Source organism: Bubalus kerabau, chromosome 9 (genome assembly GCF_029407905.1).
Source record: "Bubalus kerabau isolate K-KA32 ecotype Philippines breed swamp buffalo chromosome 9, PCC_UOA_SB_1v2, whole genome shotgun sequence".
NCBI lineage: Eukaryota > Metazoa > Chordata > Mammalia > Artiodactyla > Bovidae > Bubalus > Bubalus kerabau.
In genome coordinates this window covers 48570010-48586754 of record NC_073632.1, presented here as the reverse complement: position 1 = coordinate 48586754, position 16745 = coordinate 48570010, and the positions used below count along the sequence as shown (strand labels likewise).

At 39.0% G+C, this 16745-nt stretch overlaps 1 protein-coding gene across 1 annotated transcript in view; it reads right to left on the bottom strand.

Moving 5' to 3' along the window:
• The window catches only part of AK9 (adenylate kinase 9), a 129635-nt gene that overhangs the window by 7632 nt on the left and 105258 nt on the right, over nucleotides 1-16745 (bottom strand). The window contains exons 28-33 of the mRNA XM_055534737.1: nucleotides 16199-16405; nucleotides 15651-15869; nucleotides 11413-11626; nucleotides 8715-8916; nucleotides 5476-5622; nucleotides 5149-5369 (exon numbers count right to left, since the gene is read on the bottom strand). Of these exons, the coding sequence (XP_055390712.1) occupies nucleotides 5149-5369; nucleotides 5476-5622; nucleotides 8715-8916; nucleotides 11413-11626; nucleotides 15651-15869; nucleotides 16199-16405 (1210 nt within the window). The remainder of the gene's footprint in view (nucleotides 1-5148; nucleotides 5370-5475; nucleotides 5623-8714; nucleotides 8917-11412; nucleotides 11627-15650; nucleotides 15870-16198; nucleotides 16406-16745) is intronic.

Here is a 16745-nt window from a genome sequence, read left to right as displayed (position 1 = left end):
TCGGTGCTCAGCTTTCTTCACAGTCCAACTCTCCCATCCATACATGACCACAGGAAAAACCATACCCTTGACTAGATGGACCTTTGTTGGCAAAGTAATGTCTCTGCTTTTGAATATGCTATCTAGGTTGGTCATAACTTTCCTTCCAAGGAGTAAGCGTCTTTTAATTTCATGGCTGCAGTCACCATCTGTAGTGATTTTGGAGCCCAGAAAAATAAAGTCTGACACTGTCTACACTGTTTCCCCATCTATTTCCCATGAAGTGGTGGGACCAGATGCCATGATCTTTGTTTTCTGAATGTTGAGCTTTAAGCCAACTTTTTCACTCTCCACTTTCACTTTCATCAAGAGGCTTTTGAGCTCCTCTTCACTTTCTGCCATAAGGGTGGTGTCATCTGCATATCTGAGGTTATTGATATTTCTCCCGGCAATCTTGATTCCAGCTTGTGTTTCTTCCAGTCCAGCATTTCTCATGATGTATTCTGCATATAAGTTAAATAAACAGGGTGACAATATACAGCCTTGACGTACTCCTTTTCCTATTTGGAACCAGTCTGTTGTTCCATGTCCAGTTCTAACTGTTGCTTCCTGACCTGCATACAAATTTCTCAAGAGGCAGGTCAGGGGGTCTGGTATTCCCATCTCTTTCAGAATGTTCCACAGTTTATTGTGATCCACACAGTCAAAGGCTTTGGCATAGTCAATAAAGCAGAAATAGATGTTTTTCTGGAACTCTCTTGCTTTTTGATGATCCAGCGGATGTTGGCAATTTGATCTCTGGTTCCTCTGCCTTTTCTAAAACCAGCTTGAACATCAGGATGTTCACGATTCACATATTGCTGAAGCCTGGCTTGGAGAATTTTGAGCATTACTTTACTAGCGTGTGAGATGAGTGCAATTGTGCGGTAGTTTGAGCATTCTTTGGCATTGCCTTTCTTTGGAATTGTAATGAAAACTGACCTTTTCCAGTCCTGTGGCCACTGCTGAGTTTTCCAAATTTGCTGGCATATTGAGTGCAGCACTTTCACAGCATCATCTATCAGGATTTGGAATAGCTCAACTGGAATTCCATCACCTCCACTAGCTTTGTTCGTAGTGATGCTTTCTAAGGCCCACTTGACTTCACAGTCCAGGATGTCTGGCTCTAGGTCAGTGATCACACCATCGTGATTATCTGGGTCGTGAAGATCTTTTTTGTACAGTTCTTCTGTGTATTCTTGCCATCTCTTCTTAATATCTTCTGCTTCTATTAGGTCCATACCATTTCTGTCCTTTATCGAGCTCGTCTTTGCATGAAATGTTCCTTTGGTATCTCTGATTTTCTTGAAGAGATCCCTAGTCTTTCCCATTCTGTTGTTTTCCTCTATTTCTTTGCATTGATCGCTGAAGAAGGCTTTCTTATCTCTTCTTGCTATTCTTTGGAACTCTGCATTCAGATGTTTATATCTTTCCTTTTCTCCTTTGCTTTTCGCTTCTCTTCTTCTCACAGCTATTTGTAAGGCCTCCCCAGACAGCCATTTTGCTTTTTTGCATTTCTTTTCTATGGGAATGGTCTTGATCCCTGTCTCCTGTACTATATACACATACACACACACATATATACATATCCACTTACACACATACACATGAATTTGCTACATATTTAAATTTTTTCTGTGAGATAGATTTCAGGAAGTACATATAGTTTGTTGACACAATGTTACTGACATAAACCTCTCCCTGTTCCCTAATGGCATCCAAGAAAGAGAAAGAAACATTTAATCCAAAAGTGACTAGGTTTACCCTAAAGAGTACATTTAAAAAGAAAGGCCCAAGTTCATTCAATGGATAATTTTGAGTTGTCTTACCAGGACTCCACTAGAATGGAGACTCCAAAGCAATATTAGATTTTACAGAAAATAAAATTACTTCTTTATACATCTTAGTTATAATGAGTCCATTTTGATCCTGATATATTTTCTTATTGGCTCTTTTCACCAGTGAAAATTTTCTTTTTTAAAAAAATTATGCCAAGAAACGTCTAACACTAACTCAAATTGTGAAGCATAAATCATAGTTTGTTTTGTTATGTGACAGTGTAAACATAAAATCAATCCTTAGGATTGCAGTGATGTGTCTATATCCAAAGAATACAGAGGCCTGGTGGCAATGCTGGACATGAAGAGAAAGGCATGGAGGAGAGTCTCTCCTAGAACCTTCAGAGTGAGTACAGCCCTGCCAATGCCGTAATTTTGGACCTCTAGCCTCCAGAACTGTGAGAGAATACATTTCTGTTGTCTCAGTTATCTAGTGTGCGGTAATTTGCTATGGCAGCCTTGGGTAACTAGAACAGTTACAAAAGACTATGATTTCTGTTCTTTTGGCATTCTTTCTTGCTTTGTCTTGTTCACTTGGTAAAGCAAGCTGCCATGTTGGAAAGGTCCATATGGCAAGGAACTGAAGGTGGCCCTTGGCCAACAGCTGGCAAGAAACTGAAGCCCTCAGTCCAACAACCCTCAAGGAACAAACTCTTGTCAACAATACATGAATGAGTATGACAGTATATTCTTTCCCAGAAAGGCCCTCAGATGAGACTTGAATCCTGGCCAACACCTTGACTGTCTCCTTGTGAGACACACTGAAGCAGAAGACTCAGTTAAACTGTGCCTGGACTCTTGACCCACAGAAATTGTGAGGGAGTGTGTATGTGTTGTTTTAAACTGTTAAATTTTGGAATAATTTACTATAAAGCAATAAACAAACTAATCCACAATTCTATCTATTGTATATGATACAGATGAAAAGGCTAAGATGATTCTTTCCTACAAAGAATATTATACTACTACAATGCTAAAGTACTATAATGCACAATATTATGGTATAATAATAGTGTTGGTAAAGAATACACTATTGTATAGCGCTATAATATCATACTAAATGGCACTATAGTTTTATAATTGTGTGTTGCTCTTTAGCGCAGATGTGCTGACCTCACCTCATAGGTTTTGTGACAGGTCATTTAGAATCAAATCATTTCAAGTCTTAAAAGACACTCAAATATCTTTTTCTGATTCTTGGGGTATTCTTGATGACGTCTGACAATGTCTATCTATCTTTTTCTGGAATAGGACAGAATGAGGTTTTGGTTTTGGTTTGGCTTTGATTTTCTGGCCCTGACCTCGCTCTGTCTCATTAGTGAGAATAAATTGGTCACTAAATCAACACTAAATTCAAACAGTCAGATGCAGATCACCAGGTAGATGGTGAAGCAGAAAAGTAAGAGGACAGTTTTAATTAAACTCTTCCAGGCAGAGGCACATGTATCTGGAATAACACGGTGGATACTGTGGTGCCCCATGCAGATCCCTCGTCAGGGTTGATTGCCCCCATCCCCTAGCTGCTGAAAATATCTGTGTTGATGGCTCGTAGTTGCACTGGGACTTGCCCCTGTTACAGTATATACTCCCTCCCAGAGTGACCTTTAGACAAGTCAACGGGAGGATATAAAGCCTGGCCTCTCCCCTCAGTTTGGGAAATTCTCAAGGTCCATCCCAGCTGCAGTGCTTCCCTGTAGGGCCTACCAAGGCCTCTGTTTCCACCATGCTGCAGGCTAGTGTCTCCCTCTGTCAGGTCTACTAGCCTCGGTGTATCTCCCTATTAGAGTTGACAGATAAAGCACAGGATGCCCCATTAAGTTTGAATTTCTGATAAACAATGAACAGTTTCTAGTATGAAAATGTCTCATACCACATTTGGGATATACTTAGACTAAAAAATTATTTGTCATTTATCAGAAACTTACATTTAACTAGGTATCCTTTATTTTTATTTGCTTAATCTGTCAACTCTACTCCTGAGTGTCATGCATGCTCAGTCATGTCTGATTCCTTGCGAGCCTGTGGACTGTGGCCCAGTAGGCTCCTCTGCCCATGGGCATTATCTAGACAAGAATACTGGAGTGGGTCACCATTTCCTCCTCCAGGGCATCTTCCCAGCCCAGGGACTGAACCCGCATCTCCTGTGACTCTTACATTGGCAGGCAGATTCTTTACCACTGTGCCAGCCGGGAAGCCCACTTTTGAGAGTACTTCCTGACAAAGATTCTACACACAACTTTTCATCCTGAGTCTCTTCTCAGGCAACCAAGTCTGAGGCAAGAAGGGTGAAGCAGGGTAACAACAAGATGAATGAGGCACAAGTTTTTCTTTCCAAGTCAGCTGTGGAATGTTTTACTAGTGTGATGCTCTCCAGAACTTATTGGGAGTGGGTTTCTAAAACTCATTTATCTTTTCACTTGCACTTTTATCTTCAAGCCTTATAATCTGCAGGCAAACAGAACCAGAGATACTGGGGATGCCCAAATAATGAAGCAAATCAAGATTCAATGATTCCATTATGATCAGAATCCTCACTGCATTTTCCCTTGTACAATATTCTCTTTGTCACGTTGATCCCTCATACCTCCAAGTACCTTCTCCCTATTTTCCAAAGTCAAAGTCATCAGATGTCTGTGAAACCCCTCCAGACAAAGTCTTTGGTGTCATCGTTCTTTTTAGAGACATGAGTTCTAGATAACTTTCTTTTTTTTTTTTTTTTTTTGATAACTTTCTGTCTGTTTTGTGTATTTTTGGAGAAAAATTAAGAAACTTCTAGGAGTATACAATCATTTTCTTTCATGGATTCCAAATATAGATTAAAAAAAATTCTATGTTCAAGTAATATTTTTTAAGAGAATCAACATTTATATAATAATACAATTTTATTATGTAAATAGTTCACAGTAACTAATTCTAGATTCCTAAACAAAACTTTGCCAAGTGTCACACCACAGACCCCTCCCCTCATATAACTACCATTCTTGAAACTAGTTTATGTGGCATTTCAAACATTATAAACTCTTCTAGTGAGAGACCATGTATTGTTTTATGTAATAGGTTCACATGGACATTCAGTATATGACAGCTTGAGTAGAGGCAGTCATTTATTAGAACAAATGTACATGCCCACAATAACTTGGAAATAATATGCATTTAAAATGCTGACTAAGGCTCATTAAATACTGATTAAGGGAACAAATGTTCAAATTGAATGAATTATGGCAACATGAGTCAGGCATGCGTAGATTTCAAATTCACATTTTTTTGTTTTCAGAGTTATAGGTCTTCTTACCTGCTTTTATTCTTTCCATATATATCTGCATGTATTTATTCACCATTTTAACCTTCTTAATGACTTCATTCCATATCCACCATTTGCTGTGAAAGCCATCAATCACATACCAGTTCTGATGTTGTACTTCATAATATTGCCTAATCTCACCAATATTTTTGCGGTACCTTGAGTTCTTGACGGCTATAATCTGTGAGCTGTTGTGCAATGGATAAGGCAAACTAAGAGAGGAACAGAAAAGGAATGGAAAAAGCTGTCAAAAACCTGCTGCTTCTTCTGGATGATTAATGTTCACTCTTTTATCATTGTTTTCATCACATACATTACCTTGACTCCTTTTTTTTTTCCAGGAGCAATCTTCTGAAAATCTCTTTGGAAGGCACATCCAGCTCAAAGATAATCATGGGGATGATTGACCTAGCTTCTAAGAGACTCACTTGATACTTAGTTACAGGGTATCCATCAATGACAACACTAGTAAGGAGAAACATGAAAATTAAAATTCCAGATTTCTTTACTCTCAGACCTTCCTTTCTGTCTTCCAGAAAAAGTCTGTCTTTAGGATTAGCCCCATACCATTCCTTACGGAACTTGATTTACCTTGTCACCTTGCCCTCCTATATATATATACATATATATTTTTAGGAGGCTGTACTTTGCAGCTTGTGGGATCTCAGTTCCCCAACCAGGGACTGAACCTGGGCCCTGGCAGTGAAAGCTTGGAATCCTAACCACTAGGTCACCAGAGAACTCCCTTTGTCTCTGTATTTTTAATCCCAGTCAGCCCAAGAGCCAGAAGAGGGCTGCATACATACAGACACAGCTCTGACTCATATACTTAGCATCATAGAGCTAGATTTTGATGGACTTTGAGAGATATTACACATAATACCTTGAACCTTGTGTTATTTAATTGGTGCTATTATTCTAAGCATGAAACAGTGGGAAGAAGGACCTCGCTGGCATCTCAGCTGATAAAGAATCCACCTGCAATGCAAGAGGTCCCGGTTCAATTCCTGGGTCAGGAAGATCCCCTGGAGAAGGAATAGGCTACCCACTCCAGTATTTTTGGGCTTCCCTGATGGCTCAGACAGTAAAGAATCTGTCTGCAATACAGGAGACCTGGGTTCAATCCCGGGGTTGGGAAAATCCCCTGGAGGAGGGCATGGCAACCCACTCCAGTATTCTTGCCTGGAGAATCGCCATGGACAGTGGAGCCTGGAGGGCTACAGTCCATGGGGTCACAAAGAGTCAGAACACTGAGCAACTAACCACAGCACAGAGCACTTGAGTCTAAGCATGAGACAGTGGGAAGAGTATAGGTTTCAGAGGCACACAGACTTAAATTTGAAAACGGGTCTGACCTCTCTGAGCCTCAGTTTTCAGTAAAGTAGTAAATACTAAATATAATAGTGAAATAATGATATTTAACCCTTGTGTGTATATGCCCATGTTTGGTCATGTCCAACTCTTTGCGACCTCATTGACTGTAGCCCACCAGGTTACACTGTCCGTGGGATTTTCCAGGCAAGAGTACTGGAGCGAGTTCCCATTTATTTCTCCAGGGGATCGTCCTGACCCCAGGATCAAGATTGAACCTGCATCTCTTGTGTCTCCTGCATTGGCAGGCGAATTCTTTACCAGTTAAGCCAACAGGGAAGCCCTATTTAACCCTTAGATTTATCTTAAAGATTGTAGATCAAGTGTGTAAAGCAATTAGCAGATTAATTCACATTCCTTATAATAGAATGCCTGGCATGGGAAGAATTACTTAATATTGTAGTTTTGTAACAAATTGTGTAAAATTTTTTGTACAGAGAGATCAGTGTAAGATAAGATGTCTTGTAAATCAAGATTTTAGGTACATTAAAGTGTTTTAAAATTTTAAAAAAGCCCTGCATAATTAATAGTATTTTAGCAAGAGATTAAGCAAATATGGGAAACATTGTGTTTTAAACTTGATTTTCTAGTAAAATTCTATAAGGAGGCTGGGTGTGGAAGGGGAGATGAAGAGCTGGTGAGAGACCCCTGTGGTCTCTGGAGAGAATCATTCCATCTGGACCCATCAATCCTCTAGGCAGAAATAATAGAGAATTTGTTAGTCCAACAGACTAAGCTAAAGAGTGTCATCAGCAAACTGACAGGATGAATGAAGGCTATTTGCAAATTTCTAAGTCAGGAAACCGACTCCGAGGGGCCAAGTTGGGCATACTGGCTGCTAGTCACCAGGAAGGGCTGGTTCATCTTACCTTGGTGCTCTCCGGACTTAGGCACTAACTAGTCCTACATCCCATGGCAGAGAGGACTATAAATTAACAGAGCCCAAAAGCCAACTAGAGAATGTATGCAGCTGCCATTGTTGGTTTTTTAATGGCTCAACTTCTTTGTCCTGTGAAGAATCACTTGAGAGGCCCTCGGGATTAGGGAAATTCAGGGTGACTGGGCAGTCACTGTCCTGGTATTAAAGTGAAATAAAACTTTTGTGAGTCCACAGTAGCCCTCAGTAAGGTCTCTTGTATGCAAAGTTGAATTTCAAGAAGGAGGTAACTCAATTTGCTAGAAAGTCCCAGGACTTTCTCTGCAGGGGGGATGGGGGGGTTTGGTGGGATTGGGTTGTGGGTGGGGGTGGATACTCGACACTCCAGAATCTGCTCCCCACCATAACAGGAATTAGGAGAACTGATACAGACTTGATTAAGGACCAGTGGTAGGGAAGGGCAAGGAGGTTCCTGATAGAAAACAACTTTGTGTGACTCAGCAAGATTTTAAGTCAATGACCTGAGCTCAAGAGCAGGGCCTTAGGTTTTACGGGCTTTTACTACTGGGTGGTTTCCCTGAGGGCTTCCCTGGTGGCTCAGAATCTGCCTGCAATGCAGGAGACCCGGGTTAAATCCCTGGGTCAGGAAGATTCCCTGGAGAAGGGAATGGCAATCCACTCCAGTATTCTTGCCTGGGAAATCCCATGGACAGAGGAGCCTGGAGGGTTACAGCCCATGGGGTTGCAAAAAAGTCTGACACGACTGAGAGACTAACACACTTACTTTCTACTGGATGTGAGCTGGGGAAGTCATGGTTGAGTAGAGGAGTGTAAACTGAAGACCAGTTCAAGCACAGGGCTCTCCTGTCCAAACGCAGCATTAAGGGAGGGGCGCTGCTACCTGTGCAGAGACTGGACCGGTGAGAGACTGTCTCCATTGGATCAGTACCATCTGGGGGAAGGGGAAGGCCACACCTTCATCACTCCTTTGGGCAGTGAGAAGTTCTCCTGGGCTATAGAAGTCACATGGATCTCCTATAGACTGTGTAAACCTGGAGACTTTGGGACAACTCAGGAGTTGCTGCAGGGAGTGAAGTTGGCCTGTGAGTGTTTAAGCTAAATTTTAGCCTAACCAAAAATTAAATTATTAATATACAACCATATCGGTGCCCAGACTTTGAGAAGCAGATCACACACCCTTTACAAGAGCTTTAAACTCTGTTTAAGGTATTTTAATTAATTCCAATGAGTAATTTCTTAAAGATTTAACTCCCTCCCACTCTCTCCCACCCCTATGGCCCCCACTTACCCTGCGGTATTACATACACTTCCCATCAGAGATAATTCTAAGGCCTGAATAGCCAGTTCATCAGGTGCCGTCATTCCTTTATGAAGATGCCAATTTAGCATAAGTGCCAGCTCTGTGTCTGGTTGGTTGTTTAATACATAACGCAAAGCATCTCCTATCGACAAACGCTTTAAGCCATATTCACTTGAAATCTTTTTGGCAACTGAAAAACATTAAAATTTTAAACTTATTCTGTTTCACAAACCCATCTGTTAACCTTAGTTTCAGATTCTAGTTAACTGACAACAACAGCAAGTTAATCTTCACATTCCTCAAAGAAATTTCAAAAATTAAAATAGCTACATTTTATTGAATTAATGGGCTTCTCTGGTGGTGGCTCAGACGGTAAAGAATCTGCCTGCAATGTTGGAGACCCGAGTTCAATCCCTGGGTCGCGAAGATCCCCTGGAGAAGGGAACGGTTACCCACTCCAGTATTCTTGACTAGAGAATTCCATGAACAGAAGAGCCTGGTGGGCTACAGTCCATGGAGTTGCAAAGAGTCGGACATGGCTGAGCAACCAACACTTTCACTTCACTTCATTGAATTAATACTATTCAAAGGTCAGTCATTATTAGCACTTCAGGTATGTGGCTGACAGATCTGGTTAATGAGCCAACTATGTTAGGTTTTTCCATAACCAAACCATTTAAGTGTTTTTTTCCTTCTGTACAAGGTAGCAAAAAATTTGAGAGCTTTATAAGGCATCCTGTGTGTACTATTAATATTTGGTCTTTTTATGTCCAAAATAACAATTCAATGTTCTTGTGTCATTGGGTTAACCCATTTCCCTATCTATACACTTATGACTTCAGGCTGCAATCAGGATAACTTACCCTATACAATTAAGTGCACTCAAGCCTCTAGGACATAATTTTTTTAATTTATTTTCTAAAAATTATAGTGGTGATAGTGGTGTATCTGACACTTTATTAATAATTTACAGTTTATAAGGCAGTATTTCTTCTGTGACTTTATTTGATATTTTCAACTATTCCATCAAATGTGTAGAGTGGGTACTGAAATTCCAGTTTTACAGGTGAAAGAACTGCAGCCCACTGAAATGGAATGGTTTGTCCAAGGGCACACAGATGTTGCCGCTGGCTGAAAGAGGACTCGGCCACAGCCTCTGCTTCTGCTACGTGAGGCCATAGATTAGGCTTCTGTGTGTGTGCGTGCTCAGTTGCCTCAGTCGTGTCTAACTCTTTGCAATCCTATGGACTGTAGCCCTCCAGGCTCCTCTGTCCGTGGGGATTCTCCAGGCAAGAATACTGGAGTGGGTGGCCATGCCCTCCTCCAGGGGATCTTCTCAACCCCGGGAATCGAACCCATCTCTGATGTTTCCTGCATCAGCAGGCAGATTATTTACCACTAGCGCCGCCTGGGAAGCCCAGTGGTTTCCAGTTACTGTTAAATGCAGGTGTGCTCTAATGGAGTCTACAAACCTTGCCTCGTCATGGTCTGGAGACAGGGTTATAGAGGACACTGGAGACAGCGTGTGTAGAGGACATTGAGACTCACCTGGTCCCATGGGGAATGCAGGTTAACTGGCCACAGTTAGGGCCTCTGGGAGGGATGCCCCTGTGAGGGCTGCAGAAGCCTTCATCTCAACTTTGCCACAAACACTAGGGTCAGACCCATTACTTTTCAGCTATAAAAACAAACTTTTACAATTTGGGATTCTGTTGAAAAATTAGCCTCTACTTTGACAAAGACAAAGAAATCTGATTGTACAGTATACATGTTACTTTTTGCTGTGTTGGAGGATCTTACTTTGAATGTCAATGTACATTAAAATACACTTTTCATCTGAAGAGCTAAAACACAAAACTCTCTTTTATTATTTCTGGTGACAAATCAATATTTGACCTAATCCCTCCCTTTCATTTTCTATGCCATCAGTCATTAAGTCCTGGTGTTTTCCTTTTAAATATTTCTGGTATCTATCCTTTCCCATTTTATTCTCATTGTGACCAACCACTAGTCATGTGATTATCATGTCATTTTGAAATACCACACTCACCTATTGTTGGACTACTTGCTTTAAAAAATATATAGAAAATTCAAACATTATAGTTTACTAAATGCCTTTATCAGCAATGATTAAGATAATGAATTTTCACTCTTTAACTTATTAATACAGTAGATTATATTTATAAATTTTAAATATAATTTTTATGCAAATAAAATCTTAATATACTGTTATTTGACTATATTTATAAATAATATTACTTTGTAATTTCTTTTCTTATATTATCTTTGTTTAGTTTTTATATCAGGGTCATACTGACTTAAAAATGAATTTGTATTTATACCTTTTTAATTGTATGGACTATATTCTTAATTTAAAAAAACTGAAAATAAATTGGACAGCTTACTTTTATTTCCCTTGCTCTGGAAAAGCTTATAAAATCACAGGAAGTATCTCTTGAATTTTTAATTTTTGAAAGGTTGACATAATTTCCCTCTAAAACCATTTGATTGTGGCCTGTTTTGGTGTGGGGCTATGTTTTTGAATGCCTTCTCTTTGGTGGTTATTGGTCTGCTTAGTTGTTCTGCCTCTTACTGAGTTAGTTTTGATAGTTTCTTAAAAAAAATAGTTCTCGTTTTCAGGAGATTCTTGTATGCTTAAGGATAGCAAAGGCAGACACACCCTTACCTGTAGTTTTTCCAGATTTTGGAGGCCCCAGAACTGCAATCCTAATGGGGATAGTAGGCTTAGGTTTGGGTTGGCAGATATATTTGATTGGGTTCTTCATAAATTTTTCTTTAGTTTCCTTACTAGATAAAAAATAAATATACTGACGATGGATTACAGGATGAAGTGGATTCTCTGAGTTTTCAACTGGTTTGATGGTCTCTCCTTCATGTAGCTGCAATATATACACAATTGAATTAACAAATTAGCCTTATTTTAAACAGCATTTCCCCAAAATATATTTCTAAGAACAAATTTGTAAAATCTTTCTTATAGAACAAGAAAACTAATTATAATTGAATATTGGTATTAAAAAACTGTGTAAAAAGAACAAGTTATTTTACACTCACATGCAATAAATGTTTTTCTTTAATGGGTTTCAGTTTCTGACAATTATAGTTCTACTTCCTTTATAATGTGTTTAGTGTGTACTGAATGTTTCTGCCAAGGAGTGTAAAGGTGTTTGGATATAGTCATGGGCCAATTTATCTTCACAAACAGGTCCATTCCTAAGGTGGTGTAGTGTATTGAAATGTGCCCTCCTAAAATCATGGTTTGAAGCCCTAACTCTCAAAGTGACTATATTTGGAGACAGGACCTTTAAGGAGATGACAAAGGTTAAATGAGGTTATAGAATGGGGCTCTAATCTAAGAGAACTGGGGTTCTTAGAAGAGAGACACCAGGAGTGCACGAGCACAAAGGAAAAGCATTGAGGACCCAGTGAGGAATGGCCACAGTGAGACACACCAGAAAAACCACCCCTGCTGGCAACATGATCTTGGACTCCAGCCTCCAGAGCAGTAAGAAAATACATTTCTGTCATCTAAGTCACAAAGTCTGTGGTATTCCAATATGGTAACATATGCAGACTAATACAGAATTCTAATATGCTGTCCAAAGATGTCATTCCAGTAAGACAGCATGGATAGGCTAAAGTATGTGGTATTCCAATATGGCAGCATGGTATCCCAATATGGCAGGTAGAGTCCTGGGATATCTTTAGGAGTATACTGGTCAGATGAATCTCACTGACTTCTCTTTTACATTTTTATACAGACAAATCCCACTCACATAAATATGAATAGTGGCCACAAAAGGGAAAAATACACCAAAACAGCAGCCTAACTTGTTGGTATGGAATGGAGAGGAAGGACTGGTCCCACATCTTTGCATGGGTAATGATGATAAATGGGTAATTAATGGATATCTTTTTTATATCATCAGATGGCCCAGCATCAGTCATCCCTGGACTTGACAGGGTAGGTGGGAAATGGTATAGTAATATTGCTTCTCCCCTAGAGTTAGAGTATTCCATGGACAGAGGAGTTAGAGTAGAGAATTCCATGGACAGAGGAGCCTGGTGGGCTACAGTCCATGGGGTTGCAAAGAGCTGGACATGACTGAGCGACTAACACACACACCTAGCGTTACACCAGGTCAGTTGTCACAGGTAAATGGAGTTATCAGCATCATCATTTTTGGGGCTGGAGTGATGTTTATGGCTGAGTGTAAATGCTATTGATAAGAAGAAGCTTATCCCTAGAAGCTAGGGATGGGGTGGGAATGTCTGCTCTATTTCTTATATTTGGTAGTAAAAGAAAAGCTGAAAGCTTAATGATTCCATTTCAAATTCCCAAATTAACTATGAATTCTTGCAATGGTTTCTGCTATTTCCCAAAATATCTACAATGTATCTTTCTCTTCTATAGGTCAGAATACCCAAGGTGTCATCAAATCTGAAACATCAAATTGTCAGGACCTGGAAAGATTCCCAACAGCCCTGAAAAATGATTATTTATATGCTTAAAGCCTTCCTATGACCATGCACTCATTTACTCACAAGACATTTTTGTGCAGTCCTAATTATGTTCAGACATAGGCCCTTGAATAGGGTTCGGACTTGGCCTGCTTCTTCCCCTCTCTTGCCCATCTCAAAGAGACAGTTAGGGTGTGACTATTTTTCAAAAGTTTTCTAAATGACCCTAATACATGCTTAACTTTATCTGATTATTTATGGAGGGACTTGTCATAATGTTTCTATATTTTAGCACGATATTTAAAAGATTTCTCTTGACACCCTTATGGTTAAGGTAAAGAAGATATTAATATCACAATTAAGTAGAACTGAAAATGACTGTATCAGTATCAACCAAGAAGGTTTCAAGTAATATGCATATCACTCTATTTTGGATCCTTTACTCCAAAATGTTTTTTATCAGTGACCAATAAGAGTAATACATATTAATAACAACATTGTTATTATAATGTTGTGTGTATACTGTTATAATGTTATAATTTATACTATTGTTGTATATTTTGTTATTATATATGTTATATATATAAAACATATATAATATATAATATATAATATTTATATTATGTATATATTATATATATTGTTATTATAATGTATTTATACTATTATAATGTATGTATTTATACATACATGTAATTTTACATCCATGTAAAATTACATACATGTAATTTTATATACATATTTTACATGCATATTATGAAGTAAAAGTGAAAGTCACTCAGTCGTGTCCAACTCTTTGCAACCCCATGAACTATACAGTCCACGGAATTCTCTAGGCCAGAATACTAGAGTGGTTAACTTTTCCTTTGACCAGCAGAACTTTCCAACCCAGGGATCAAACCCAGGTCTCCTGCATTGCAGATGGATTCTTTATCAGCTGAGCCACAAGGGAAGCCCAAGAATACTGGAGTGGATAGCCTATCCCTTCTCCAGGGGATCTTCCTGACTCAGGAATAGAACTGGGGCTTCCTGCATTGCAGGTGGATTCTTTACCAACTGAGCTACTTATGTAACATATTTTATATATGTATTATATAATTTAATATACATATTATATACATATCTACTGCAATACAGGAGACCTGGGTTTGATTCCTGGGTCAGGAAGATCCCCTGGAGAAGGAAATGGCAATCCACTCCAGTATTCTTGCCTGGAGAATCCCATGGACAAAGAAACCTAGCAGGCTATAGCCCATGGGTTCTCAAGAGTCAGACACAACTTAGCTACTCAACCACCAATATGTAATGAACATATATGAATAACAGCATTGCAGGTGGGTTCTTTACCAGCTGAGCCACAAGGGAAGCCCATTAATAATAACAGCTTATGTTAATTGAGCACTCACAAGAAACCACGCATGGTTGCAAGCACTTTCCAATAGCTAACTGATTTAATAATTGTAATAATATTGTGAGGTAGGAACTATTCTTATTCCCATTGTGCAAATGGGAATGGCTCAGAGAGGTTCAGTAATTTGTCCAAGGTCACTTAGCTAGGAAGCCGTGGTTTTCAACTCAGGCAGTCTGACTCCGGAAGCCATGTCTTCTCCACTCTACTACTGTGCTACTTCACTGACGGAAATAGGAAGGTGCAGGGGTCGAGAGGGTCGGTGTACCTTTACAAGGCATTTCTTTACTGTCTTTCTAGCACTTATTACAACCTGACTAGAACCTATTTGTTTACTCATGTATTGCCTGTTCATCCTCTCCAAACCAGCTATCATATAAAGCCCATGACAAAAGGAACCTTGCCTGTTTTGTTCACTGCTCTGCTCCCAGGGACTGGAACAGCAGCTAGAAGGTTCTTATTTAAAACTTGTTGAAAAGCATCCCACATTTGAAGTCACTGAATTCCAATTACATCAAATATGTTTGTCCACACTACATAAAAATATTCTACTTGGCAGTAAGCTTGTGTTGAACATTAAAGGCACATTTTGTTTGATATCTCACTTTCCAGAGGACTTCATATTCTTGCATTTGATCACATTGGCCTGATGGCATTCTCCCACTTTACAGGTGAGGAAACAGAATCAAAGAATTTAAATGGCTTGCCTAAAACTAGATAGCAAATTAGTGCTGAAGCTCAGCTCACTAGATGTCTAGTTTGAAAATATTTCTACTACGAACTTCCTCCGCTGCAGAGTTAGAACCAAGTTGGATCTGAATTATCTCTATAGAAATAGATAAAAGGAATTTAAACCCTTCAAGTACTTCTCCTACTTCAGAAAGGCAAAACAACAACACATATTTTTATAGCTATTTAAGAATACTGTATAATGCTTACAGTTTTTAAAAATTATCCGCTGTCGTCTTCTTAGACATACTTCAAAAAGAAATAAAAGAAGAAACGTGAGTTTCAGATGCATTTGCTGATATTACCTTTACAGGGTCCCAGTAGCCGAATGAGCTTATATACTTGTAGGTAAAGCTGAGCATTTTCTGGGCAAGGCGTGATGATATTGGATAACATTTCTCAAAAATGCTTGCACGATTCTCTACTAGTGGTTTCAGTTTTGTATTCAATGTGTATTGGACAATGTGGATTTTCCGAGATCCATTAATGAGAATTACTGGAATCAAAAACTTCTCAAATTCTTCCTGATCAGAAAAATCATAAAACCAAATATTTTTAGTGGGAAGGAGGCTGGTAGTATTCAGTCACAGTGCATAGAGTACTTCAGTCTAGAAAACAAATACTTTTAAACTTCCAGGTGACTCTGTGGTGGTAGCTAAAACTTTTGACCCTATGTGGTTTCCGTGTTGCCCTTGATTTATTAACTAGTTTTTATAATTGTAAGTGGTACTGAGGGACTTAACCCCTAAAAATATACATTTCTTTTGAAATGTTAAAAAGAAACCAAGGAATAAACCAAATTTTTTTGTTTCCTTCTCAAATGTTAATTTTTGAATTATGAAAAAGTAATAACCTGTATTATTTGTAAATTATTCATATCTGCTTCAAATTTTTCTCCGAGTTCACCCCTCAGGCGTTCGAGAGCATCAATTTCCTGCTCTTCCTCTTCCTCACTCATCACTTCCTCATCTTTTGGAAATTCGTCTTCGAGAATGTTATCAATATCATCTTCATTGTTATCAGGTTCTTCTTCACTCATGTCTTCATCTTCTCTAACAGTCTAAGGAAGAAAATATTCCTCTTTGTTATAAAACTGAAATATGAAACAAATGTCACGGCTAACTAATCATCTGGGATATTCTGGAATAAGTGGATATTGGTTAGTGTGGTATGCAACATTCATCAACTGATACAGTAAAATTTCAAATATCTGGTACCCAGAAATGTAATGCCTTCAAGACTAACACCACAGTGATCCCTAGATAAATACACAGACAAGATATTAGCTTCTAACACTTAATGCTATATATGGTCATCAGAACATTACGTGCTTTTCATGGTCTTTAGCAACAAAGTTCCATGCAACTCAAAGAGTATAAATCACTCCAACCTATGTTAGC